Source organism: Rhinolophus sinicus, linkage group LG15, assembly GCF_036562045.2.
Source record: "Rhinolophus sinicus isolate RSC01 linkage group LG15, ASM3656204v1, whole genome shotgun sequence".
Taxonomy (NCBI): Eukaryota; Metazoa; Chordata; class Mammalia; order Chiroptera; family Rhinolophidae; genus Rhinolophus; species Rhinolophus sinicus.
In genome coordinates, this window is record NC_133764.1 from 31934685 (window position 1) to 31961980 (window position 27296).

General features: G+C 39.2%; 1 protein-coding gene across 6 annotated transcripts in view; it reads left to right on the plus strand.

Moving 5' to 3' along the window:
• MAP2K6 (mitogen-activated protein kinase kinase 6) overlaps positions 1-27296 on the plus strand; it is a 110793-nt gene that overhangs the window by 67419 nt on the left and 16078 nt on the right. For all 6 annotated transcript variants that reach the window (XM_019732988.2, XM_074320883.1, XM_019732990.2 and 3 more), the window contains exons 3-11: positions 7851-7899; positions 8482-8595; positions 10056-10175; positions 11409-11525; positions 12193-12244; positions 14342-14469; positions 15334-15411; positions 16576-16715; positions 24986-25031. In XM_019732988.2, the coding sequence (XP_019588547.1) occupies positions 7851-7899; positions 8482-8595; positions 10056-10175; positions 11409-11525; positions 12193-12244; positions 14342-14469; positions 15334-15411; positions 16576-16715; positions 24986-25031 (844 nt within the window). The remainder of the gene's footprint in view (positions 1-7850; positions 7900-8481; positions 8596-10055; positions 10176-11408; positions 11526-12192; positions 12245-14341; positions 14470-15333; positions 15412-16575; positions 16716-24985; positions 25032-27296) is intronic.

The following is a 27296-nucleotide window of genomic DNA, read 5'->3' on the forward strand; positions in this document are numbered from 1 at the left end:
AAAGGGGCCATCCCAGTGGAAGCCTGAGTTTTAAGGCTGTTGTTCCTCTCTACAAATTGCCTCTCCTTGTAAAGGTTTTTGACCTTAACTGTCATCCATCCTATCAGAAAAGTGCACGCCCTGGTGTTGGAATGTGCTAGTAAAAATGAATCTGTCACATTTCGTACATCCTACACAAACTTTCCACTGAAGAACCCACCTCTAAGGACAAAGCAGAGTGGAAGGCTATTCTTCAGGGTTCTGGACTGTAGCTCAAGGCCCAAACTCAAGTCAGACTGTTCCTTTTGTGGGCATCTGCCGTTCTCTTCGTATCTACTACCAAGATTGAGGGTTTTTTTGTTTGTTTTTTTATTTTTGCTTTTTTGGACCTCTGGTTATTTTTTTTCTCCTGCGAACCTGTGGACTCTGTAATTAATAACTTTTCCTCTCCAAGTGGTTTCTCAAGAGTGTAGAGTCCAGTATGTGGCTTCTCTACACTACCTGTGTAGGACTTTATGGGGTACACTTGGAAAATTTTTTACTTTGAAGTAATTGTAGAGTCATAAAAGGTTGCAAACATATGTACGGGGGAGTCCCATAAACCCTTCCCCTAGCTATGCCCTCCCCCTCAGTGTTAACACAACACAACTATAGGACAATACCCAAACCAAAAAAGGGGCATTGGTTCAAATCATAGAGCTTATTCAGATTTTACCAGCAACACAAACACTCGTGTGTGTGTGCGCACGCACTCAGTTTTATCACGTGGTAGCCTTACAAAACCACTGCCCTAACCAGGATCCTCAACTGTATCGACACTATAAGACTCTTTCCTGTTATTCCTTTATAGCCACACACACTTCTAACCCCTGTCCCTAATCCCTGGCAACCACTACTTCTTCTCCATCTCCATTTTGTTAGCTCATGATTGTTATATAAATGGAATCATGTGTCTTTTTTGAGATTGGCCTTTTTCATTCAGTGTAATTTCCTTGAGGTTCATTCAAGTTGTCGTGTGTATCAATAGTTCGTCCCTTGTTATTGCTCAGTACCATCCTATGCTATGGATATGCCACAGTTTATTCAACTCTTTCACCTTTGAAGGAGACCTGAATACTTTAGAGTTTGGAGCTTTATGAATAAAGCTGCTATGAACATTCACGTGCAAATGTCTGCATAAAAATATGTTTTGTTTCTCTGGGATCTATGTCCAGGAGTGTAATTGCTGGGTCATATGGTAAGTCCATTTTTAGTGTTGAAAGAACTGCCAGAATAGATTCCAGAGTGATTTGATCATTTTACATTCTGACCAACAATGTGTGAATGGTCCACCTTCTCAACAACCCTGCCAACTGTATCATTGTTTTCATTTTAGCCATTCTGATAGAAGTATAGTGATATAGCACTATAGTTTTAATTTTCATTTCTGTAATAGCTAATGATGTTGAATACTTTTAGGTTTTTCTTTTCTATCCATTTATCTTTTCCTGGTGAAATGTTTGTGCACATCTTTGCCTATTTTATAATTAGATTGTTTTTTTAATGTTGAGTTTTGTGAGTTCTTTATCCATTCTAGACACAAGGAGGTGGCAGATACGTGATTTAAAAACATTTTCTCCCAGTCTGTAATTGGTCTTTTCGTCCTTTCAGTTTGATGAAGTCCAATCTATCAATTTTTCCTCGTACAGATCATGCTTTGGGTGGCAAGTTTTAAACCCTTTGCCTTGTCCCAGGTTCTACAGATTTTCTCCTGTGTTCGTTACTAGAATTTTTATTGTTTTACATTTTAGATTTACGTCCATGATACATTTTGAGTTTAATTTTTGTACAAGGTGTCAGGTTTAGATTGAGCTTTATTTTTTTTGCCAATGGACTTTTTATTCCTTCAGCACTATCTGTTGAAAAGGCTAGCCCTCCTTCATTTAATTGTTTTTGCTCCTTTGTCAAATATTAGTTGAGCATATTGTTTGGATCTATTTCTGGGTTCTCTGTTCTGTTATATGGATGTGTGTATCTATCCCTCTGCCAAAATCACACTGTCTTGATTGCTGCAGCTATATAGTAAGCCTGTACCCTGGGAAAAGTGATTCCTCCCACTTTGTCTTGTTTTTCAAAATTATTTTGGCTATTCTAGGACTTTTCTTTTTTCATATTATTTTAGAATAAGCGTATCTATATCTTTAAGTAAACTTGCTGAGATTTTGATAGGAATTGCATTTAACATATAGATCAACTTAGGGAAAATAGACATCTTTTACTATATTGAGTCTTCCAATCCATGAACACGGTAGATTTCTCCAAGTATTTAGATTTTTTTATTTTTTAAATCAATATTTTATAGTTTTTATCATACAGATTGTCTGCATTCGGTGTTATTAAGATTTATACTTAAGTATTTCATTTTGGGGGAGCAATTATATATGGTATTCCATTTTTTATTTTCATTTCCACTTGTTCATTGTCAGTATATAGAAATGCAGTTGATTTTCTTTGTTGATCTTGTGTCCTGTGACCTTATTAAACTCACTTATTATTTCCAGTTTTTTGTAGATTTCTTTGAGTTTTATATGTAGATAGCCATACATTCTGCAAATAGAGATCATTTTATTTCTTCCTTTCCAAACTGTACTTAAATTTTTTTTTTTTAATTGGGGAATATTGGGGAACAGTGTATTTTTCCAGGACCCATCAGCTCCAAGTCAAGTCGTTGTTTTCAATTTAGTTGTGGAGAGTGCAATTCACTGGACCATGTGGGAATTGAACCAACGACCTTGGTGTTATGAGCACTGCGCTCTAACCAACTGGCCACCCCTAAACAGTACTTTTTAAAATTTTGTTTTCTTACCTTATTTCAGTGGCAAGCATGTTAAATAAGATTAATGAGAGCAGGTGACCTTCCTTTGTTCTGTATCTAAGAAAGCATTTAATCTGTCACTATTAAGCATGATGTTAGGTTTTTGTAGATGCTGTTTATGAGGTGGGAGAAGTTCCTCTCTGGTTGTAGTGTACTGAGAGTTTTTGTCATGAATGTGTGTTGAATACTCTTTTGTGCATCAGTTGATACGACCATAGATTTTTCTTCTTTGTCCTATTGATATGGAGTACATTGATTGATTTTTAAAATATCGAACTAGCCTTGCATACCAAAAATAAATCTCACTGGGTTATGGTGTATTACCTTTTTACATATTGTTGATTTGATCTGCTAAAACTTTGTTGAAGATTTTTTTCTTTTTTGGTGTGTGCTGTTATTTTCTCGTTTTGGTATTCAGGTAATACTCGCCTCAAAATGAGTTGGTAAGAACTCCTTGTTCAAGTTTCTGGTAGACACTGTAGGGTTGTGATTCCTTAAAAAAATTTTTTTGAGGTATAATTGACATATAACATTATCTTAGTTTCAGATGTACAACATAAATTATTCAATATATGCAATTCTTTTTATTTTTTTAATGTTTGCTAAAATTTTCCAGTGAAAAAAAATGGGCCTGGATATTTCTTTTTCTGGAGCTTTTTAACTACAAATTCAATTTCCTTAATAGTTATAGGACTAGTCAGCTGATCTGTTTCATCTTGGATAAGTTTTGGTAGTTTGTGGTTTTTAAGGAATTGGTCCATTTCTTCTAAGTTGTTGAATTTATGAGAGTAAAGTTGTTCATTGTATTTCCTAAATATCTCTTTAATGGCTGCAGGATATGTTGTGACATAGCCTGTTTTTTTCCTGATATTGGTAATTTGTGTCTTCTCTCTTCCTAGAGGTTTGTTAAGTTTATTGAGTTTTTTTTTTTTTTTTAAGAACCAACTTTGTTTTTCTTTATCTTCCTGTTTTCAATTTTGTTGATTTCTGCTCTTATCTTTAGTTTTTCCTTTGGGACATGTTTTTGTATCAACCTCCCAACTGTTTATATTCCCTTTAAAAGTGTCTATTGTTCAACTTCTTCTAATTTGTATTAATTTTCTGTATTTTATGAATTTTTGAAAACCACCATAAATCCTTCCTTGAAATAAAGAAATGAATAAAAAGCCATGCAAGGATCAAAGTAGTTTCTATGTTGTCTTTCCTTCATGTGGTGGAATATACTTTGAATGTACTTTCCTGTTTCACTGTGTAAAGCCAAGAGCATCACTTCATTATTGTAGACCATATCTCTTTAGCCATATTATTATTGTTGTTATTTTAATGCTGAGCTAAAATTTGTGCTCCTAAAGAACTAGTTTCCACATTTTGAGTTTTTCTTGGCAATTCTTTGAGGTTGGCTTGGTGACTCTTAGCATTTGTACCCTGCCTCTTTCTGCCATATGACACAAAAATAAATAACCTTGGACAGAACTCCATTCTCTTTAGTTTCATGTGTGTGGTCCCTCTGCTTGAGCTTTCCTTCTGAGTAACTGATGCCAGGGTGTCTTTGACTCAGGTTTCTGAGGTGTCCCCTCACTTGATTGGCAGTAACTAATTCTTAATTAATTCAGTGCTAATCAGTATTATTTCATTTAACCCTCGCAAGAAACTCAGGAGGCAGTTACTATTATTCTCACTTTAGAAGTGAGAAAAAAGACCTGTACAAGGGTCAGGTATCTTGCTCAAAGCACTCGAACGTAGCCTTGTTGGTAAGAGTTCAGACTCTGGTGCTGGAATGCCTAGGTTTGTCTTTGGGATCTAAACTTCACAATTTGATTGGAAACCTTAGGCAAGTTACCTAACCCTACTAAGCCTTAGTTTCCCCTTCTGAAAAACAGGAACAAGCAATGATGTTGCTATGAGAATTTGATGTCATAATCCGTATTAGATGTCCTAGAGCCTGTTCCACTGTAATTTCTCAATGAAGATACCTCCAAGTGTTGCTGTTATTATTACTCCACTTTAATTATTATTATTAAGTGCAGGAACTGGCATACAGATTCAGGGCTCTGACTCTCAAGTATATGTTCATAGACACATATTAGGCTGGTAGAGACTGTGGACAAACAGTACATAGCTATGAAATGAGAGGCAGGATCTTTCACTTCTGCAGTTGAGAGGTCTTCGTGGTGCGGCTCTGGGTTCTAATGTTACTATCTCTTTGAATGACCTTAAATTATTTTGTCTGTTTCAATGTCAGTTCTTCACATTAAAATAGAAAGAATAATACCTCTAAGAGTTGTGAAAATTAAAGAAGATATTCTATGTAAAGGGTCTAGCCTAGTCTCTGGCCTAAGGAGATACTGAATAAATATTGTTGCATAGAAGAAGAATAATTGTAATAATGACCATTGAATGGATTATTCATGCTGCATTATCAAAAATTATAATAAACCAAAGCTAGTTGTTCATATAAAATAGTAACATGAGATGACCTTTGGAATACCTTTGGTCTTCCAGGCAAGGAATTTGTAATAAGCTTCTTTCCCCAGCAGAGTAAAATATTGAAGAAGTGACAGAGAACATCCACCCACAGTATAAACCGCCTACAGAGACTCGGTGCCACAGGCAAACTAATGTGCCCAGCCTTGGACAGAACAGTGTCAACTAATCCAGTACGAGCTGTCAGTCTTGGCCCCATCATTTGATGCCTTTGGCAGAAAGTGATGAACCCACAGGCCCGAGGCTTGGGTGGATTGATCATTTTCATTAGAGGAGGCCTGGGTGCTGAGAGCAAGGTCCTTGGATTCAATCAGATTTGGACTGGAATCATGGCTTCCCCACTTGCCAGCAAGTTCATTAAACTCATCTGGGTTTAATGGGAATAATGGTACTCGTAGGGGGTGTGTGTGTGTATGTGTGTGTGTGTGTGTGTGTGTGAGTGTGTGTCTGTGAGTGTGTGTGTCTGTGTGTGTGTGTTAAATAACAAATGAGATGCAGGCAAAGCACTTAACCCAATTTTCAGCATGTATCCTTCCCTCCTTAGGTCAAGACTGAGAGTCAGGTGATGGGAGTTTTATTTTCAGCTCTGTTGATGACTGTACGGTTTCAGAAAATCACTGAGGTTTTTCTGGGTTTCATTTTTCTCAGCCTAGAAAATGGCACGAAGCCCTCCTATGCGGTTATGACGTAGGCGTATAACGCAAAGTGAGGGTAAAGCTGGAGCCAGCAAACTTTTTTTGCAAAGGCCAGGTAGTAAATATTTGTGTGTTAGGCTACCTGGGCCACAATGGCTTCCGCCAGATATTTTTTGTTGTTTGGGTTTATAACCCTTTATACTTGTAAAAATCATTCTTAGCTGGGCCACAGGCAGTATTTTGCAGAGCCGTGGTAGACTTTCAAACCTGGAAGAGGTCTTACCCAGTGCCCTCACTGGATGGCAAGAAAGCGAAGCTAGCCCCAAATAATTAGTAATCTTTCTGCTGCTTCTGTTGTTTTAAAAGGAAGGGTGCTGAACAATTGCAAACTATTTTTTTATTGTTTATATTAGTCTCATGTTTCAAGTAATATTTGTCTTTATTTCAGTTGCACTGCAAATCGTACAAATTGTGACAACTAGAGAAAAATAGCTTTGGAAATTTTAAGAATGAGAAATCAGATTTTTACTAATTTAATTCCTCTGTAAAGTGTTGCTGAAGAAAAATTCCCTACTCAGAATCACAAGATATGTAAAAACATTACTGCCGTGTGTGTGTGTGTGTGCTCTCTCGAGATTCCCTCCTTTCCACTTTGTGGTTTTAAATTAGTAAAGAAAAACTCATTTTAGTCATTCTGTGCATTTCAAAGATTTCAAGGCGAGGGAATGCTTGCCATTCAAACCTTAGATTCATGTTTATATCTGTGTCTGTATGTCTACTTTTCCCTTATTGTCTTATTGACTTAGTTTCAGCAGAAGGGGTAGAATTATAATACATTAGGGTTGGGGAAAGTTGTAATTGGCAAAAGATTCTTTTCTTTCTTCCTTTCATCTTCCCTTCCATTTCCACTGTGTTTTTCCAGACACAGTCCTGGCATGGAATGTCCCTTAGTTGCTCTATTTGTTTGATCCTATTAACAGTATGTTTCTTGGCATTTACTACTTTTGTTGTGATGCTTTTGATGCATTTATTTCAAGAAAATGCTTTTCGAGGCTCCTGGTTAGGTGTGTAGCCAAAGGCAAACATTTTTCTCTTCAGCAGCTTGACATCAACCCAGGCGGTATCGACGTAGTAGACATAAGCGCACGTGAGGTGACTACGTGCTCTCTCTGGAGACACAAAATCAGCAAACCTCTGGCTGCTGAGATGACCCCTGGATAGTGTGTACACAATGTAGAGAAGAAATATCACAACTGAGTTAGACAACATGGTAGAACACAAAGTATTCTGACCTCAATGTCAGGGCACCTGGGTTCATTGTCACTTTGAGCAAGTCGTTTCACTGCTCTGGACCTTTTTTTCCTTCTCTAAAAGCAGGGACTTAGATAGATTTGGGATTCTTACGGTCTATGAATTTTGTGAATTAACTCTATGCCAATTATTGTTTCTTTAAAAATTGTGGGACAAGTACTGGGATAATTGGGCACATTAGTGTTCTTGGATGAAAGAAAAAATTTGAGGCTCACTAGAATAGTATAATTATCTATGTAATTCTATATACATGGCTCACATTTATTGGGTGTTTACTGTATGCCAGGCAGTCTGTTAAGCATTTTCCTCACAATATCTCATTTAATACTCACTCCTACTCCCTGAGGTAGGTATGCTAATATCCTCATGCTAAAGAGGTAATGGAAGCTCAGAGAGATTAAGTAATGTACACCCAAATGTGTTTTATTCCAAATACCATACTGTTAACACTTTCATGCTGTTTTATTTCATTTATGAACTTCCACCTTATTTCTAAGGAAAAACCTCTATAGTCACATATGGTTTTGGAAAGACATATTTGACTCAAATCTCATGTTTTTTTCTTTCTCCCTTTTTTTGTTTCTTAGGCCACCTCGAGATTTAGACTCTAAAGCTTGCATTTCTATTGGAAATCAGGTGAGAAAAGTCATGCCTGCCAGTTAATACCGTGACCATTTTATATGTATGCTTTCTGAGTGCACCTTGAAAAATTTATTTTCGGTAATATGCTGTCGGGATGGGTCACAAAGTTTGAATTTAAAGAGAACTGCTGTATGGAGCGCTTGATATTTTTTAATGTCGAATTGAGATCAAGCTCTTGTGGTGCTGAAGGAAGGTATTTGAGGAGAGGAGATGATTCTCTGGAGGGTGGGGTGTATTTCTTAATGTGCACGCATAGATCCAGTTGCCATCAGTCAGCAAATGGATTACACATGTATTGAAGGAGGCATGGCTCAAGAACCGCTTAAACTGAGCAATTTGGAAGCTGAGTTAGCGCTGGCATTCTGTATTGTCTGTGACACATAGGTGGCATGCTGTGGGAGTCTAAACATCTCCCAACCCTTTTTGCTTTCAGTGGCTGCTGGGGAAAGCTTCTAGGCCAGTAGCTTCCGGACCAGGAATAATCCTTAGAAGTGGGAGAAACCAGAGAGAGAACAATGTGGTTTACATCAAATTCATTTTTTCTCTTTCCTATTGTGTTGTTTTTCTCTCTTGAAGAACTTTGAGGTGAAGGCAGATGACCTGGAGCCTATTGTGGAACTGGGACGAGGTGCATATGGGGTAGTGGAGAAGATGAAACACGTACCCAGTGGGCAGATCATGGCGGTGAAGGTACACAGTGGATGTTCCCCCAGATGTTTTCTGTCTGTGGTGTATGTGTTTGTCCACCTCAGTTGCAAAGCAGCTCTTTCCATAGAAGCAAAACCATCTTCAATGGGGCTAAACAGAAGAGATTATTTGTAGGGAACAGTATTTCCCTCCAAATGTGTGGGAAAATCCTTCCTTAACATCACCTACTACCAGGTCCAAATTAAAATTACTTTGATTGTCTCAAAGTTTGCTTTTTTTTTTCTTGTTGGTAGTTCAAATTCGAATCCAAACCAAAGTTCACTTACTGCATTTGGTTGTTATGTCTCAAAAGTCTCTTTTATTCTATATCCTATTTCTTTTAAAGACTAGTCCCTGAAAATCAGGAAACCAGAACTAAGGGAGAAAATTGTCTCCATTCATGGAAAACAGGAGGGTAAAACACATCTTGAGTGAATTTGCATAGCTTCTACACTTACAAAAAGAAATGTATAATCATTGTGTATTTCTTGAGTAGATGCTAGAAATCCCTTGGAGAATTGCCATCTCCAGATGAATTACTAGACTTGGGCCACCGTTAGGAATGTGGATGGTCAGATGACTTGGATCCCTTTGGTTTTGGACAGTGGCGATATCTTTCCCTTAGCTTGTAGATGTTTCAGTTTGTTCTGCTACAGACTCTGCAAAAATGTGAAAGCCCAGCAATACATCGTTCCTGTGATTTAATGAAATAATTGTATTTCTGTAAGGCTACAGGTTTCGCTCTCTCACAAGTACTAGGATGGGAATGAAGGATTTCTCCATTTCTGCTTGATTTCTTTCTGTTTCCCACAGCTGTATCCATTCTCTTACCGTTGCTGTTTAGTCGAAGTATTCTTACTTGTTCCCAAAGAGGGGTTTTTGGCTTTTTTTGTAAGACCCCCAATTCCGCCACAAAGTAAATAATACTACGGCCTCTTTGCACTAAACAGACATAATACAGTAAACCAGATTGTTTTTACAACATGGAAATAAAAGCATTCCCAAACATTTGCACACTTTCCAAAATATATTATCAATTTACTTCTTACCGAGGATTAGTTGGGAAGTCAAATGAATAACAGTCATCCTTATTTTTCTTTTGTTACAAATAGCTAATCACGTAGGGTGGGTATTTGAAAGGATGTTTGCTAGAAATTGTGCTGTAAATTTTTGTGCTGTTTTGGGATGGGACTCTTAACTCTTTCGCTGCATTGATTTCAAGTCCCCCCCCCAAAATGTGTCAGAAATCCACAAAAAACAAAAGTTAATATTTTGACTGTTTTATGCATTTAATAATAACAATTTGAGCTGCTTTGTATGTAAATGATATTATTTTTATGTATAAAAATTTCGGCTATATTCATTCAGATATAAATGTTGTGGCAAAAGGGTTAAGGTCCCTGCCTTATTAACTGACATCCTCAGAGCAGTAACCACACGTTTTTCCATGCATCCCCATCCAGCGAATCCGGGCCACCGTAAATAGCCAGGAGCAGAAAAGGCTACTTATGGATTTGGATATTTCCATGAGGACAGTGGACTGCCCTTTTACTGTCACCTTCTATGGTGCACTCTTCCGGGAGGTAGGTGATTCTTCAATTCGAAGTCCGAGGAGAACGATAACTTAAAAAGAAGTTTCTCGGATAACATAAATACCATGCACAGCTAAGGTGCTCTTTCTTGTTTGGCATGTCTCCTGTAGAGAGTTTTATGCTCATGCATTGATAACATAAAATGCTGGTGCAAAATTGGCTGGATATTAGCGTATTTTCAAATGTGGTAAACCCTATTAAAGACACTGAGATTCCCTGCCTTCCTCCTTTCTGTTTTGGTCTGTCTCTTTTGGCAGCACTGTCTATATCGATTGATTGTAGACTGATTTGGATAGATTCCTTAAAATTTGAAATATTGTAGCCTTTGGCTACTTGATGAGCTTTATGTAGGCTGCTTGTGTACCACATAGACTTATGTTTATCTCTTTGCTCTACGTCTGCTTTTCAATTTGCTGTGATAAGGATTATGATGCTTCACCTCACTCCTAAAACCAGCCTTTTGATTAACCATGGCCAGTGCTTCGTGTGGGAGGTCAGACGTGGGGTAGGCATCTAGACTTAACTCCTAGAGGGCAGTCACAGTAAATGCTTGGATGTCTGGCATTCTGTCGCTTGTTTCTATCAGTATTTAGATGCTAGTTTTCATTCCTTAATGTAAGTAGGTGATCACATGCCAGGTCTGCTTGGCTGTTTGCTAGTTTGCTCTTTGGAGATAATCTTCCCTGTTTATAAATTCCTTTGAGATCTTTTTTAAAAAAATTTTATTGGGGAATATTGGGGACAGTGTGCTTCTCCAGAGCCCATCAGCTCCAAGTCGTTGTCCTTCAGTCTAGTTGTGGAGGGTGCAGCTCAGCTCCAAGTCTGGTTGCCATTGTTCAATCTTAGTTGCAGGGGGTACAGCCCACCATCCCATGTGGGAATTGAACCAGCAAACTTGTGGTTGAGAGCACACGCTCCAACCAACTGAGCCATCCGGCCGCCTGGGAGTTCGATGGCAGCTCAGCTGCAGCTCGTTGTCTTCATTCTAGTTGTGGAGGGTGCAGCTCACTGGCCCATACGTGAATTGAACCAGCAGCCTTGTTTCCCAGAGGTCTCACTCTAACCAACTGAGCCACCCGTCTACACCCTTTGAGATATTGAAGAGACAGTTTACATTCTTTCCAAAAACTTAGGCAAGAAATAGTTCTTCCTGACAAGTGTTAGCTGTGTCCTCTTTTCCCCTTTCCATGCTCTCTAACAATCTCTGAACCAATCGGTCTCCAGGGTGATGTTTGGATCTGCATGGAGCTCATGGATACATCGCTAGATAAATTCTACAAACAAGTGATTGATAAAGGCCAAACAATTCCAGAGGACATCTTAGGGAAAATAGCAGTATCTGTGAGTACAATCATGAACTCTACAAGGAGAATGTGAGACGTCTAGGCCTCATGTGTCTTTGTATCCCCAGTACAAGACAATACTACCTGGAGCATAGCTTTTATCCAGTACGTGTTGAATGCAATAGTGTGTCTATGGGTGGATAAATGAATGCTTTGCTTTCTGAGCTCTGGGTAGAAGATTCTACCACTGGCTTGGTTTGGCGAACTCTCAGTTTGAGTGCCTCTAAGCAAGCAGTGCATTCAATGACCACATTCCTCGTGCCTGTATTCTGATGTTAGTCTAATTTTCATTTGTAGGTTTTTGCATGTTTTCTTAGAACTAATAGACATAGAAGGAAACAGAATAAAATGAAATGGAATGAAGGTTTTCTCCCTGAAAAGCTATTAAGGTTCAGGAGGGTGGAGAGAAAAAAATTATGGAGGCCAAAGGAAGAACAAACTATATGAGTGAGAAACGTCCTCTCTACTATAAGATATAGTCCTTTCTGTTGGGTGGAATCCAATTTGTGTATCTTCTTGAGTATTTTCCTTGCTAGGACCACCACTATTTGAGAAAATACTTCACCTTGTGACCTGAAGCCAGGGGTAATAAACCTGGATTTACTTACCATTCAGTTTCTTTTCGGTGATGGGGGGCATAAATTTACCTTGTGTTTCTCTTGCAGATTGTAAAAGCATTAGAACATTTACACAGTAAGCTGTCTGTCATTCATCGAGGTAAGCATCTATGGAGCTACCTGGCTGTTCCTTTTGTAAAGTTTGTTTCTTTCATTTGAGTTCCATCCCCACCCCTACCCAAATAGATGGCAGTGGAATTGAGGCAGGCTAGAGAACCGAGGGGTTTTCCCTGGATAGCAAATCATATAAGTAGCTTTTCTTTATCTTGTCTGAGGACCTGCCTTTATATTACACCTGAATTAACTATAACTCACCTGTTAACGATCAGAGTTGTGGGATTACCCCATGGAGAATTTTAGAGAATAGGATAAAAATTCATCCAATATTGACTTCGGAGTTTGTTAGAAAAGCAGAACCATGGGTCCCAAGACCAACTTAATCTGCATTTTAATGAGATCGCTAGGTAATTCATGTGCAAATTGAAGTGTAGAAAGTTCTGGTATACAGCACAGCCTTTACAGACAGCAAGAGGCAGGATAAAATGAAAACAAATTGGTAGATTTGTCTCTTCCTCTTTCCCCTCCTTCCTTTTTCTTTCCTATTGACTTGTTATCTCTGCATCCATCCATCCATATATACATTCTGCCATCTTTCATCAATCCGTGTATTCACCTATTTATCTCTGATGATCATTTTTCTAGCATCATACAGCGTCATACTTTTACAGCATAGATGCCCCGAGAAGTATCTGAGAAGAAAACATATTCTTATTAAAATTCTACATAGGAATTCTTGGTAGGGCAATAAAAGCAAATATACAACAAACACATAGAAACACAATAGAAATATGAAAGTACCAAATGTGGAAGTACTATAGGTAGACTATAAAACAGTGAGATGGTTCACACTGGTGACCATAGTCAAGGGAATCTTCTTGAACGAGAGAGATACTCAGCTAGGTTTTTGGAAAAATTAATGGAAAATATTGATAGGTAATAGGGCATTGTGATTTGGTAATTTTTACATTCCTTGAGTCTGAAAGTAATGTGAAATGCCGCCAACAGTATGCTTATTATCACTGTAATTATGAAAAATAGGAAGAAGGAAGGGGAGGAGGAGGACCAGAGGATGGAATGTTATCCTGATGGGAAGAAGAATGTGGGTTACCAGCAAATGTGAAACTTACTTTTAAGGGTGTATTTCAAAACTATGAAATATTTCATTCACATGAGAGGATATATATAAAATTACAAAATCATGAAATGAAATGTGTGTATCTGCCATGCCATTGAAGGGAAAAATTATAAAGGATAATTTCAAAAGTTTTTAGAATAGCATTTTCCTTCTGATTACATGTCCTTTGTGAAAAGTGTCACAGGGAAAAAAATAACTACAATTTCCAATTCTGTCATCCAGAGATAACAACAGTTCATCTTCTTGGGAGTAGGGGTAGCTGTATTATATCTTTCCAGGCTGAAGGATTCACTTCAGAACTGTTCAGTAATACCCGTTCATCTACATACATATCTGTGACCTGCTTTGTGCTCTGGAGTATCTGGGTTTATGATGAGTTACACTATGTGACCTCTGATACACCTCTTACAGAGGCTTTATCAAAATTGGTTGCTTTGATTGTATTTGGTGTACGGTTATGTCGCAGTATGCCTTTTCATTTCATGATCTATTATTCCTTCATTAAATGTGCAACAGATCATCATGAACTGGGCTTTTAAAACATTATTGTCATAAGAACGCTTCACATAAGCTCTAGCCTCATAACACATTTTTAAGTGTACATTATAGTATTGTCCATTATAGGGACAATGTGGTACAGATCTCTAGAACTTACTCATCTTGCATAATTCAGGCTATGCCCATGGAATCGGGCATTTGATGCAGTAATAATTTTTGACGTTCTTACTACGTGATGGGGGCAATAAAGATGAAAAAGTAAGTAGAGGAAACAATTCTTTCCACTGATGGATTCACAGTCCTACAAGAAGGACAAACCATGAAGTAGAAAATTAAGGTGAAAGCAATAAGAAATGTGTAACTGAGTCAGGGATGGCATTTACTTTTACGTTGGGCGTGGGGAAAGGGAGGTGAAGGAAAAATGGAGATTTCAGGCCCTCTGGTGGTAGAGAAATGCATCTTCAAAACAGGCTGGGATGATGGCTTCATGGTTCTTGCTTTCAGATGTCAAGCCTTCCAACGTGCTGATCAACGCTCTGGGCCAAGTGAAGATGTGTGACTTTGGAATCAGTGGCTACCTTGTGGACTCTGTGGCTAAAACTATTGATGCAGGATGCAAACCATACATGGCTGTAAGTACAGCATCTGGAGGTGGCAAACCGTGCCTGGAAATAGGAATTGGATGGCTACAGATGGCAAATTGAAATGTGCCAAAGATGCAAGATATAGTCTGCATCTCCTTTTTTCTTAAATATTTCCTGTCTGAAATCTTTGGTCCCTTGCTTCATATATATTATTTTTTAAAAAATCAAGTAAAAAGGGATAGTATCCGAGCAACTATGTAAATGATGCATACAGCCCACACAATTTCCCACACCGAGTTGCAGGAGAATGTGACTTTGTTTGTTGAGTATAAAACAGTAAGTAGCATTTAAATTACCCAAATAAGTTAGGTAGGTTAGTCCTGAGAGAAACTTATAGCTGTGAGGATTCATTGTCATTAGCAGAGACTTTGGGACCCCCTTTAACTTAAAGGACTTCTACTGTATTCTATTTTGAAATGGACTTGTACTTGGAATTAAAAAGCTTCCTGTCCCTGTTTAGCTAAAGGTTGTTTCTGTCTGTTCACACCAGGCAGTCGCGCAGTCACTCGTGTTAGTTCTTTTTACTGAGTTCTGGACTGTTGGTGTTTTTAACAAGGAACATTCTAGACTGGAAAAGTAGCTTTATAACATATATCCTGTTTCTTCCGAAGGCATTATTGAAATTAGTTTTGAATTGCGAGGGGACTTTGATCCATTACTGTCTCCAAGAAAAGACTAATGTAGAATAAGGAAAAATTGTGGAGACATGAGTATTTATTGTAGTTAGTGGGTCTTCTTGGCCTGGGAGACATGTGTTAATAGCTTAAAACAGCTCAGTTGGCAGCTGGTGCCACCAGAGACTTTACTGAGCTAAGAATGCCACTCAGTTGTCCTTTTCTGTCTTCTTTCCAGCCTGAAAGAATAAACCCGGAGCTCAACCAGAAGGGTTACAGTGTGAAGTCGGACATTTGGAGTCTGGGGATCACAATGGTACCGTGTGATAACTGTCGTGGACTGGGGCGTTCTGGGTGTGGCGCTGGAGTGGGACAGACGTTGAGACCAAGAGGCAAATGCCATGCATGCTGGTCCTGGGCTCCCTTTCCTGCCTGACATAGCAGGAGATTTGGAGTGACAATTGTTTGCAAGATGGGGTAGAAGCCATACTGAATTGGGATTGGGTAAACCCAGCGTTTCTTTTTATTCCCCCTCTAACTAGTTGGATGCCCTTGAGTTAACGATGCAGTCACGTGGCCTGTCTTACTGTCCTCATCTGTAAAATGAGAGGGTCTAACTATAGTTTCTGATGGTTTCCTTAAAAGTAAATTATTCTAATTGAGGCACAAAGAAGCTTAAGCCACTCAAAGAGTGAGAATGTACATGGACCCCAATAGAACTGCGTTACCTAGGGCAGGGGCTCTGCTTCCCAGAATATGATTACGGTAGAAGCCTTGGCTGTTGAGGTCAGACACAGTGAAAATACATGACAAATGGGATCATTTCATTAGGCACAGCCTTAACGTTCTACCATTAGTGCCTTATTAATAACTCTGCTTGCGCACCAATTTTCTGTGTATCACCAAGGTCTGGAATTATCCACCGTAGTCCTGGCTCTTTCCCAGGCATAGCAGCTGATTAAATCCCGTGAGTTATTTCACATCCCTGCCCAGAAAACATAGGATCTTGTAACAACAGCAGAGTGGCCTTTACTCACATCCAAAAAAAGATCAGTCATTTGGTCCTAAGTTTGTTTGTTTTTTCCATTCCAGCAAGGGACCTGCAGATGGCAGCACATGTACAGCTCTGTAAAAGTCTTAGGGTGATATTACTTTTCAGACCTAACGTTTCAAAACCTGGTTGCTTTATATCCAGAAGTTTAATGCTACTGGCTTGAAATTTTATTAAGTGCCACAGTGGGTGTTAGTGACAGCCCCGTTTCAAGTAGGCTTAGTGATATAATATTTAAAAATCCCTAGCACGAGGAATTGGGGGGAAATTGCGAGAGCACATATTATGAGTTTATTCCTTCCCCCCTCCCAGTGTTACTTGAACTCCACCATTGTTTTTTCTGCTGGTTCTGCTGAAAGAAAACACAGCAGATTCCATAAAGTAGCGCTATTTAAGTTGTTATTGCCTTGTTTTCCTCTCCCCCTGTAGATTGAGTTGGCCATCCTTCGGTTTCCCTATGATTCGTGGGGAACTCCTTTCCAGCAGCTCAAACAGGTGGTAGAGGAGCCATCACCGCAACTCCCGGCAGACAAGTTCTCCGAAGAGTTTGTTGACTTTACCTCACAGTGGTAAGAGAGCCTCATCTCCCAGATGCCAGCGTTAAGGAAGAAGAGGGAAGAGGAGTTCCCATGAATTTCCTCCATCGGTTTTAATCCATTATGCATACATTCATCCCCAAAGCACGTATGGGGTGTGCCCTCTGTGCTGGAGCAACAAAGATGCCTCTGTCTAGTCCCTGCCCTCACTGAGCTCAGAATCAAGTAGGGGGAGTGTCATTAATCACTAATTATAGTACATTATGGTAGGTCTAGTGATGGAGATAGGGCATTTAGGGAACTCAGAGGAAAGGCATGAGGACAGAGTTTCTGGAGGAGCTACCTCCTGAGCTGAGACCATGTGAGGTATTTGCAAAGTGAAAGGCACGTAGGGGAGGGAAGGGTATTCCAAGCCGAAAGAATATCATGCATCATGTCACAAAAAGGAGAAACTCCTTTACGAGAGCGTTAAGCAATTGGATGTTGGATTAGAGCGTAGAACAAGATGGTAGGACCCAATGGAGGTCTAGGGGTGGGGAGTAGGTAAGATGCAAAGAATTACTCTGAATGAGAAGAGTGTTACATAGGTACCTGGAAGTGTTGCAAAGTGGTAGTGTTTTATAGGTTGCCTCCTACAGAGCACTCGCCACCTGTGGATATGGGTGCCTATGTGGTACGATGGACAGCATGAGAGGTCTGAGAAGGGGATCTAAAGACAGTTGGAAGGTAAAGATAAAAGGAGCCATACTAATGCTGTAAACTTTGTTTTCATGGAAATTGCCAGTGGAATCAAGGAAAGTAGGAGAGGGGATAGTTTTCTCCAGAAAATCTAGTGATTTCTTTCTGCACAGGGACCATGCTGCCTAATATAACTTGATGCGAATGATCATTGCAGGTGTTGCCAACAGGGAAGCCCCAAATGGAGTCAAGTTAGTTCATCTGGGCGTCCTGCAAAGGCAGATGAGAAACGGGGAAGGATGGGGAATCAGAGATGGTGACAAGCCCAACTGTGACCCTCAGAGAGGAGCAATTCTGGCCTCTTGCTGCTGGAGTTCTGAAGCCTGTGTGAGAGTATGGCTTCCTTGGCCTCCACACTCTGGGGGAGGTGTTCTGAATATAGCTTTTATTGGAAAACATGATGAGACGAAGCAACTGTTGGTTGCTTGTGAAACTAAGGCCTGTCTGGCTTTTCGTTAGCTCTAGGCCCCGTATGACGTACTTTTCCCTAATGATGTATGAGGATGGCCTATCGTTCTTGGTTTTTGTTTGTGACTGAATGGCCAGAGAGGGGCTGGAGCCCTGGGCTCTATATGTAAAGGCTCTGGTATTCTACACAGTATGTTGTGGGGTGAGCATGCTGGATGTGGGGGTGCACTTGCCTGGCTGAGACGGGCTTATGATTTTGCCTTATGGATTCAAGAACTTTCCCCTCCTTATTCTCAAATGTTTTACGTTCACATAGGAAAAGGGATGAATCCTCTTGAATCGTTCAGACCAACTGTTCTCAAGACGGGTGGTAATGGGAAGGGTCTTATCTAGAGCAGTCTTTCTCCCCTATAACCTTTCTCCCTGCTGTCCCCTTTTCCCAAGATTCTGGGTACTTAAAACTTTGGTAAGAACAAGGCCTTCAGTGAAAAGTTCTAGAAAGCTCAGCTATCTGTTGTGAATCACCAGTTGAATCCAATAGTTGCTCAACTCTGTCTGCTCATTTATAAAACTCGACAGAGCTTTTTGATGTACTATCGCCTGGGCCTCACCCTCAGATTCTGACTTAATTGGTCTGGGGAGGGTACTGAATATCAGTATTTTCAGATGTTCTCAAATCATTCTAATGTATGGCTGGGGTGAGAGCCCCTAATTTAGACCTGTGATCTGTGGACCCACTATCAACTGCTTCCTGTGCAGAAAGCCGCTTTTCTTTTACAATTCATGTTTTTAAAAATCATTCAATTACTTTTTCTTTTACTTACTTATTTCTTTCTCTTCCTTAGAATTTCCCCTAAAGCATCAGAGGGTTAAACCTTTTTTACAGATATTTTAAAAATGAAAACCTTGAAAATAAATGCTCTCTGATTTCAGTGTATGCACACATCTGTGAACATTCCAAATACTTGTATTATTGGTATTTATATAGTGACTACCCTGTATCTACCCGCCTCCACCCATGACCAGGTCTCTGTTTCCCTCTCTTTTTCTCTTGATTTTAGTCCTAGCTATTAGAGTTCATAAATTTAAAAATTTTTTGAGCCATAGACATTTTCCAGCTTTTCTGAAACTGTTAATTCTGTTACTACTGTTAATTCTGTGTCATTTCATTCATATTCAGGTCAGTCAGTCTGGCTTGCTTATGGGCTTTACTAAATAATAATAATTAAAAATAGTAATAATAACAATAATAATAATAATAGAAATACAATTCAAATCACGTCAAGTTTGAAGTCATCAAAGAATACATTCTTTAAACTTTCAGTGTTGTAGAGTCTAGTACTGAAGAATATCAATTGTGTGAAATAGTGAGTCATTTTTATTGCTTTGTGAATTGCAAAGTCGTAGGGGAGCAGTAGTTCTGAATTTTTATGAACATCCTTACTTATCCTCAGTTGGATTTTTTTGAGTGCAGGCTCTCCTATTTCAGATGCCAGGTCAATAGTTTTTTTGCCTATCATAAACCACCAGTATATTTTCTTTGATACCCTCTTAGTATGACCATTATTTTGAAGCAGATTGAGTTGGAAAAGTTGTCAAATGCTTCAAAAAAATGGTGTTGATTTTTTAAGAACGGTTTTATGAAGGGCATAGATCTTTATGGAAGCAATTTTACTTTTCATATGTATTAGCGCACAGATGCATACCGCCCCCTAATAGCAATCTAGTTATTTCACTTGTCTTATTGCTGATAGTTTAAGTTTGAGCTGGAACTGGATGGAAAGAATGGAAAAGTGATTTTAACCTAAGAGGCACCTCTTCTGTTTTGTCATTAAGAGAAGGATATAGCCTCTGAGTGTTAATTCCCTTTTATAGGGGTTCCTCCATTTTCCTATGTATAAAACTGTATTTTTGAGAGACATATTCATGAAAGGACCCTTTTCTGAGTGACCCATATGTGTTTTCTGTATTTTTAGGACCTGGTCAGGCTATGATCCTTTAAAACATCTCAAAAAGCCCCAACTCTTTGTCTTAAGTGGGGGAAGGGGACTATAGATTTGGAAAGTGATTTCATCTCAAATTTCAAGATAGATTCGAGGTGTGATCAAAACATACAGTGAATGTTTAAATAAAAATGTATTACCATAAAAGACACATTGCCATGAATCCCCCTCAAAATACTCCCCCTCACTTCAAACACACTTACCTCATCATTCTTGCCACTGTCTGAAGCCATTCTGGAAGTCCTCTTTCGTGAATATCTTTAGTTGCCCTGTGGTGGCTGCCTCAGTGTCCTGAATCGATCCAAAACATTTACCTTTCGTGGTCATTTTGACTTTGGGGAAGAGCCAGAAGTCACTCGGTGCCAGATCCGGTGAATAAGGTGGATGAAACTGTAATTATTTTTTTTGTAGTAATGTTTTTATTTGACAGAAATTGTCATATCAGAAATGATGTGTGACATGGAGCCTTTCCGTTGTGATCATATGATGAATGGCTTCTATTGAGTGCCATCCAACCGAAAGGCAGGCATCTTCAATGTGGGAAGTGGTGCTTCGAACCTTAGTCACAGTGTGTGACAAGTTTCAGCTGGTTCCGTGCAGTTATTTGGGTGTGAGCTACGGTTGAGAGGAGATGTGTTTTAAAATGTGCTGTAAATCATCCAACATCATGACAATGCTTTGTGTCACACATTGCTTCTGGTACGGCAATTTCTGTCAAGTGAAAACATTAGTGTGTCCTCAGCGATCTTATTCACTGTATCTGGCACTGTGCGACTTCTGGCTCTTCCTGAATGTCAAAATGATTCAGGACATCGAGGCAGTCACGACAGCACAACTAAAGATAGTCACAAAAGAGGACTTCCAGAACGACTTCAGAAAGTGGCAAGAACAATGGGATAAATATGCTGGAAGCGAGGGGGAGTATTTTGAGGGGTACTAATGGCAATGTGCCTCTTAATGTAATATTTTTTTAAAAAAAAAGATTTAAACATTCACTGTATTTTTTGATCACACCTCATACATCTATGTTTTTATCTTCTATATCTGTCTCTGGGCTAAATGTAGAACTAGAAGAACAAGGGTATGTTGGTCATAGCCCATGTAAACCATCAGAGTATTTGTGGCCTTTCATGGCATGCGTCCCACCGAGCATTTGATGACGTCACAGTGGTGCTATGTACCGTACACCTTTATCTAGGGAATCAGCTAGGTACGACTCTCCTCTGATCGCTGTTTGTCAGTAACAGTATGTTGTGGTTTGTGGGGTGGAGTAGAAAGCATTTACAGGGCACTCCTATCACATCCAAAGTCAGATCCAGGGCCCAGAGGTCCAGCTGATATATTTCTTTTGCCATAACATCAGAAAAACATTAAAGTGAGGGGAAGGGTGGAGAAATGAAAAAGTTAAGGCACCTATTCCTTATGAACTTGAAGGAAAAAAATGCGATGATTTCTTACATACCCTTCCTGCGTGAACTTACTTTGGAAGAGGCCCACTGACTGATATTCTTTTCCTCTTTTCCCCACATGTGGCTTTCTTATCATAGGGGTTTTAAAGGGTTCCTGGGATGAGTAGTACTGACCACAGAGGCCTTGTTTTGGGTTTCATAACCAGAAAATCTGATACTAAAGTTGCACGTCCTACTTCTGCGGAAGGCTTCACAAATGAGTTTCTCAAGACGGTGGCTTAAAATTCTAACCACAACCTCTTCCTATAGGTTCACAGGTTGGGGACTGAAGGAAGTCACTGGAAACCAGCATGCTGAGGAGTGCCAGAATGGCTTGACTTCCTTTTTGCTTTCTCAGATGGATTTCAGAGGCCCAGTGCCCAGCTGACCATCCCTATGGCATGTTGGAGTGTGTTGGCGGTCTACCGTAACATTGATATGATCTGACTCGGGAGCTAGTATACAACAGAGACAATCAAATATAGTTCCCAACTTGTTGAGGAAGGACAGTAAAAAGAGGCACTGGATATTTATTTAGCTGATGACACATGTATGGCTTCAGAGGCCCAGTGTGTGTTTATTTTGTGGATGCACCACATAGCCCTTCTTGGAAACGATCAGGGGGGAATTCAAATAGGCAGAAATCCTCTGGTCAGCACAAACTTCAAGCTAGCAATTCTCAAGACAGCATGAAACTGCGTTTCAGTGTCAGCTACGGTCAGGAGCGTGTGTTGTGGCCTTTGGAAGAGGAATTAGGGCAGTTAGCTAATTGCACGCTTGAAAATGACAAGCCACTTGAAAATTCCAAAGTCTGACTCAATTCCAAAAAGACATTGGTGTAGCTTTGAACTCCACAGTTGTTATTTTATACCGACTTTCAAGCACTTCCTATTAAACATGGAAAATGTGCTTTCTCTTCTGACCTTATCCCGAGTGTTTTGCTATTCTTAGCCCATGTTTTGAAGCGTTCTCAATTTAAAACATGGAGAGAATGGGTTCTATCAGTTATGTTAATTCAATAAACGGCCTTGGTTTGCTGTGTAAGTATTTTCCATCAACACTCCACAGCAGTGCTTATGGTAAGTTTGGAGCTTTCTAATCAGGAGCCGTAAGTCAAGAAAGAGACGACTGGTCAGCAATCTCTGAGATTTTAGGAATCCTTATCACTTCGTGAGGGACCAGCTTGGGGTACTTTGCCCATATTGTCTTTATACAGATTAAAGAGACGTTTCTTAAATTCTTCCAGAAGTGAAAAGATAAGGCATCCTGACGTAAAATTACCTCTCCTTTCAAAAAAAAAAAAGGAAGTTTTAAGTTCTACCTGAGGAGAAGAGAGATTATTATTTCATTATCTGCTAATTAGAAGGTCAGAATCAGCAGCATCGCAAAGATCTCTGGTTGGTAAAACAGACCATTGTTTTACCATTTGAGAAATAAGCTTTTCTTCCTAACGATCATTCCAGTGGGTGTTGGTCCCTAGTAGAGTTAGGGTCTGACTACTGACTCATGTTCTGTCTAAACAGAGACGCCTGAAACCAACCACTTCAGTATTGAGTGTGGATTGAATACTGCATTTGTGCCTTTCATTATTGATTTTAGCAAGTTAAATTGTTCCGATTATAGAGAAGGCATTCTGGTTTTTTATTTGCTTTGAACAATAGCTGGAAATTCAGGACTTTTGTACATTAGCCTGCTTTTTTTTTTTTTTTTTTTTTTTTTTTTTACTAGGGTCTGTGTGCAAGTCAGCAACTCTCCCAGGATCACATTTCTTCTGCTGTGTTTCTTTTTCAGTGTAGTAGCTCTTGAACTTAAAAGGAAGACATTTTGCTGCCTGGGGTGGGGGTAGGGAGGGCTGGTAGTGGTGAAAATGTGCCCAAATGACAGACGAGTCAGCTGGAGATGCTTCTAAGTGAATTTCATTTCAGAGAAGGGGCTAGAAGGTAGGAGGCATACCCAAGTGCACTGAGCCCAGGGTTTCTCAAGCTCGGCACGAATGACATTTTAGACTGGATCATTCCTTGTTGTGGGGACTGTCCTGTGCTTTATAGGATGTTGAGCAACATCCCTGGCCTCTACCTATAGATGCTAGTCCCAACCCCCAACCACCAACTGTGTCAAGCAAAAATGCTTCCAGACATTGCCAAATATCCGTGGAGGGCAAATCACCTGCACTTGAGAATCACCAGTAGAGCCCTGTAGAGTCTCAGGAGATGGTGACACACAGAGTCATAAGTGGGAGTGACAAGGTCTCGTTCATTTCTCTCAGGCACACCTCTCCATATCAATCCAGCTTTGACAGTTGGTAATTCCTCTTTCTAATTTGCTCTTATTTTTATCCTCAGTTGAGATGAAGCTTTCTCTCATAGGTTGTCTGGTCACTGAGGTTACTAGGTCCTAGATCTGCCCTCAGTTCCAGGTTGAAACTTCTCTCCTCACATCTACCTGTGCCCTGTCTCAGGTTCCCTGGCTTCTACCCACAGAATTGCCTGGAATAAACTGGTAGGCTGCTTTAAGTTGTTTTGGTTCAAAAGCTTCCTTTTTTATTTTTATTTTTTTTCCATTTTGTTTTGTTTTAAACCACAGTTTCTCCAGGCGTCTCTGCTATTTCACTTCCTTCCTTACGGTTCTACACCTTACCCCCACCCCTCTCATAATTGTTAGGCCATGTGGGTAGAGCAGAGCTCCTGTCACACATAGTAGGTCTCATGTATTCAAAATGAGCCGTTACCACAAAATCCCAGCAACCTAATGATCCATCCTGTTTTGCTTCCTTCAGCGCCAGGCAAAACTCCTTTCCATTCATGTATGATTGTGTGACCCAGTGCGCAGGGGAGTCTGCAGGTGGCCTTGCAAACCACAGTTTTTGAAATCATCCTTTTCTCCATTCTGTAACCTGGGATCGCAACCCCAAATAAACCGCCTCTTTTGTGTTTTCCATTTTCAGGCCAGGGGTGGATACGGAGGTGGGCTGAGAGGTTGGTCTCTTCATACTGCAGTTTTATTACCGTTTCCAACATCAAATGTTGTTAAAATGTCTGTGTATATAGACAGCTGAATGAGTGGGAGCGACCTGACAGGAGTGCACGACCGCAAAGTATTCCTAACAAGAGTAATTGCTTAGTCGCTGGCTGAGCGAGCTTTCTCTTTCAGAGAAAGCAAAGAGGTCGCAAACAAGTAGTGTCCCCTTAGCCATTGTGTGGGTGAATTGCTTCTATCTCAGGCAGGTTTGGTTAGAAATACACAAAAGCAAATTGTACGTTTAGGGGAGCCAGAAGCAAGGAGAACCACATATTGAAGATAGTGAAGAGATAACAAATATATAATGAGAAACACCTGCCGATTTCTTTGCCAGTGGGTGTGGAATAAAATTGTTTTGTAGGAAAGTAGATATGTATTTTGAAATACAATGGCTGTAGACCAGAAAAGCTAGTTTATACGTCATTGGTAAGGTATCAAAAGGAAAGTAAACACACACACACACACACACACACACACACACTCACACACTCCTATTGTTCTCCTTAAGGTACACCCAGGGCGATTTAAAATAAGTGTAACAGAAGAGGAAAGTCAAGATAGGAGGTCTTTGTTTTCAGTACGTTTTTAAAGGTGGTTGTTTAGTTATCTACAAGTTCTGAAATCCTAGTCTAGTAAAAATACAGATGGTTTCTAGATTTTAATGTGACTAATTTTTTTTTTCTTTAAGCTTGAAGAAGAATTCCAAAGAACGGCCAACATACCCAGAGCTTATGGTAAGTATTGTTAGCAGTATAAACCCGTCCAAACTAACAGCTAGCAAAGATAAAGTGACTAAGACCTAAATTATAATCAAACAACCATATTGCAAGAGCTGACTCATTGAGACATGGGTAACTGGAATTGAACTCAAGAAAAAAAGCGCTCAGTCCTTTGTTCGTCCTAAATCCTTCTTTAGTATAACCTGGGGCATGTCACCCCTTTTAGCAATTTAGTCCATGCTGATAAACATCATATAGACCAAATTATGTCTATAAAATTTATATGTTCAAATTTTAAAGTTACGGAGAACCACAAATTACGAATATAAAATGAAGAAAGCATGATTTAACAGATTTCAATAATCAGAGAAATTTAAGTGCTATATGACTGATCAATTTAGGATTAATTGAATGAAGTTCTTTTTGGTGGGCATTTAGAGAGCAAAGAATTACTTTGTTTTTTTCCTTCTGGTTTTTACTTTCATAGAAAAAAGTGACCAGTGCCTTAATAATTTGAATTATGTGACTTCAGCATACACAGTTTGTCATTTGCATGACCTATACCAAAAAAAAAAAAAAAAAAAAGTGAAAAATAAGACTTGAGTTGTTTTAAAATAGTTTCTCTTAAGTTGTGGCACCTACAATTCGCTAATTACAAATGATCCTTTAATATATATGATAGGGATCTAAATTTGGCCCTCCTTATCTAAGTATATGTTGAATGTTGGACAAACACTTTTATTTTTGAAATATTATAAAATTCAGACGGCTTACTGATTTGTTACAATATCAAAGTTTTAATTTTGGCAAGGGATGGAAGAGTTCTGTTCATGCACAGTTTCAGAAGAGATAAAACATTAACACCATTTCTTACTGGAGCCAGTTACTCACCCTGCATTCAATGCTTGCTCCTTTCTCATCCCACCCACAAACAGTACTCAGCTTCAAGACCAAGGGCAGCTAATAGAAGTACAGGTTCCTGCTATCTCAACAAATGTTGTGGTAAGGTGGCTCCAAGCTGGAAAAAGGATAGCTGTTAGCCTTTTTTTTTTTTTTTTTTTGCTATTGAGGTATATGAGTTCTTAATATATATTTTTGATATTAACCCCTTATCAGACATACAGTTTGCAAATATTTTCTCCCATTCCATAGGTTGCCATTTCATTGTGTTGATTGTTTCTTTTGCTGTGCAGAAGCATTTTAAGTTTGATGTAATCCCATGTGTTGATTTTTTGCCAGCAAGTGCATGAAAAGGTTCTATCACTAATCATCAATGAAATACAAATCAAAACCACCATGAGATACCACCTCACACCTGTTAGAATGGCTGTTATCAAAAAGACAAGATAACAGGTGCTGATGAGCATGTGGAAAAATGGGAGCCCTGGTGCACTGTTGGTGGGAATATAAATTGGTATAGCCAGTGTAAAAAACAGCATGAAAGTCCCTTTAAAAAATTAAAATTAGAAATATCTTATGATCTAGCAATTCTACTTCTGGGTACATATCAGAAGGAAATGAAATCACTATCTCAAAGAGATATCTGCACCCCCATGTTCATCGCAGCATTATTTACATTAGCCATGACTAGAAACAATCTACATGTCTGTTGATGGATAAATAGATAATGAAATTGTGATATACACACACACAATGGAATATTATTCAACCATAAAAAGAAGATAATCCTGCCATTTGCAACAATATGGATGGAGCTTTCATTATGCTAAGTGAAATAAGCAAGACAGAGAAAAACAAATACTGTATGGTCCCACTTATATGTGGAAAGTAGAAAAATTGGACTCATGAAAACAGAGAATAGATTGGTGGTTGCCAGGGGTGAGCGGTGGGGGTCAAAGGGTACAAACTTCAAGTTATGAGATGAAGAAGTCCTGAGAATGTAAGGTACAGCATGGTGACTATAATTAACAGTACTGTATTGGATACTTGAAAGTTGCTAGAATAGTAAAAAAATTATGCAAGGTGATGGATGTGGCAATCATTTTGCATATATAACTATCAAATCATCACATGGTACACCTTAAACTTACACAATGTTGTATGTCAATGAAGTCTCAATAAAGCTGGAAAAAAAAAGAGAAAAATCGTAGTTTGGAGATGTCAAGCCAGGAAGAGTTATAGAAAGCCGATCCAATAATAGGTGATAGTCACAGCCAATCACATGGGTTTTCCGTTCTGTTGGTTAAGCTTTGATTTAAGTCTGAACCATTCTCCAATTGGGTGATCATAAAGGAACTCTGGAAAGAGTTTGAGAAGAAA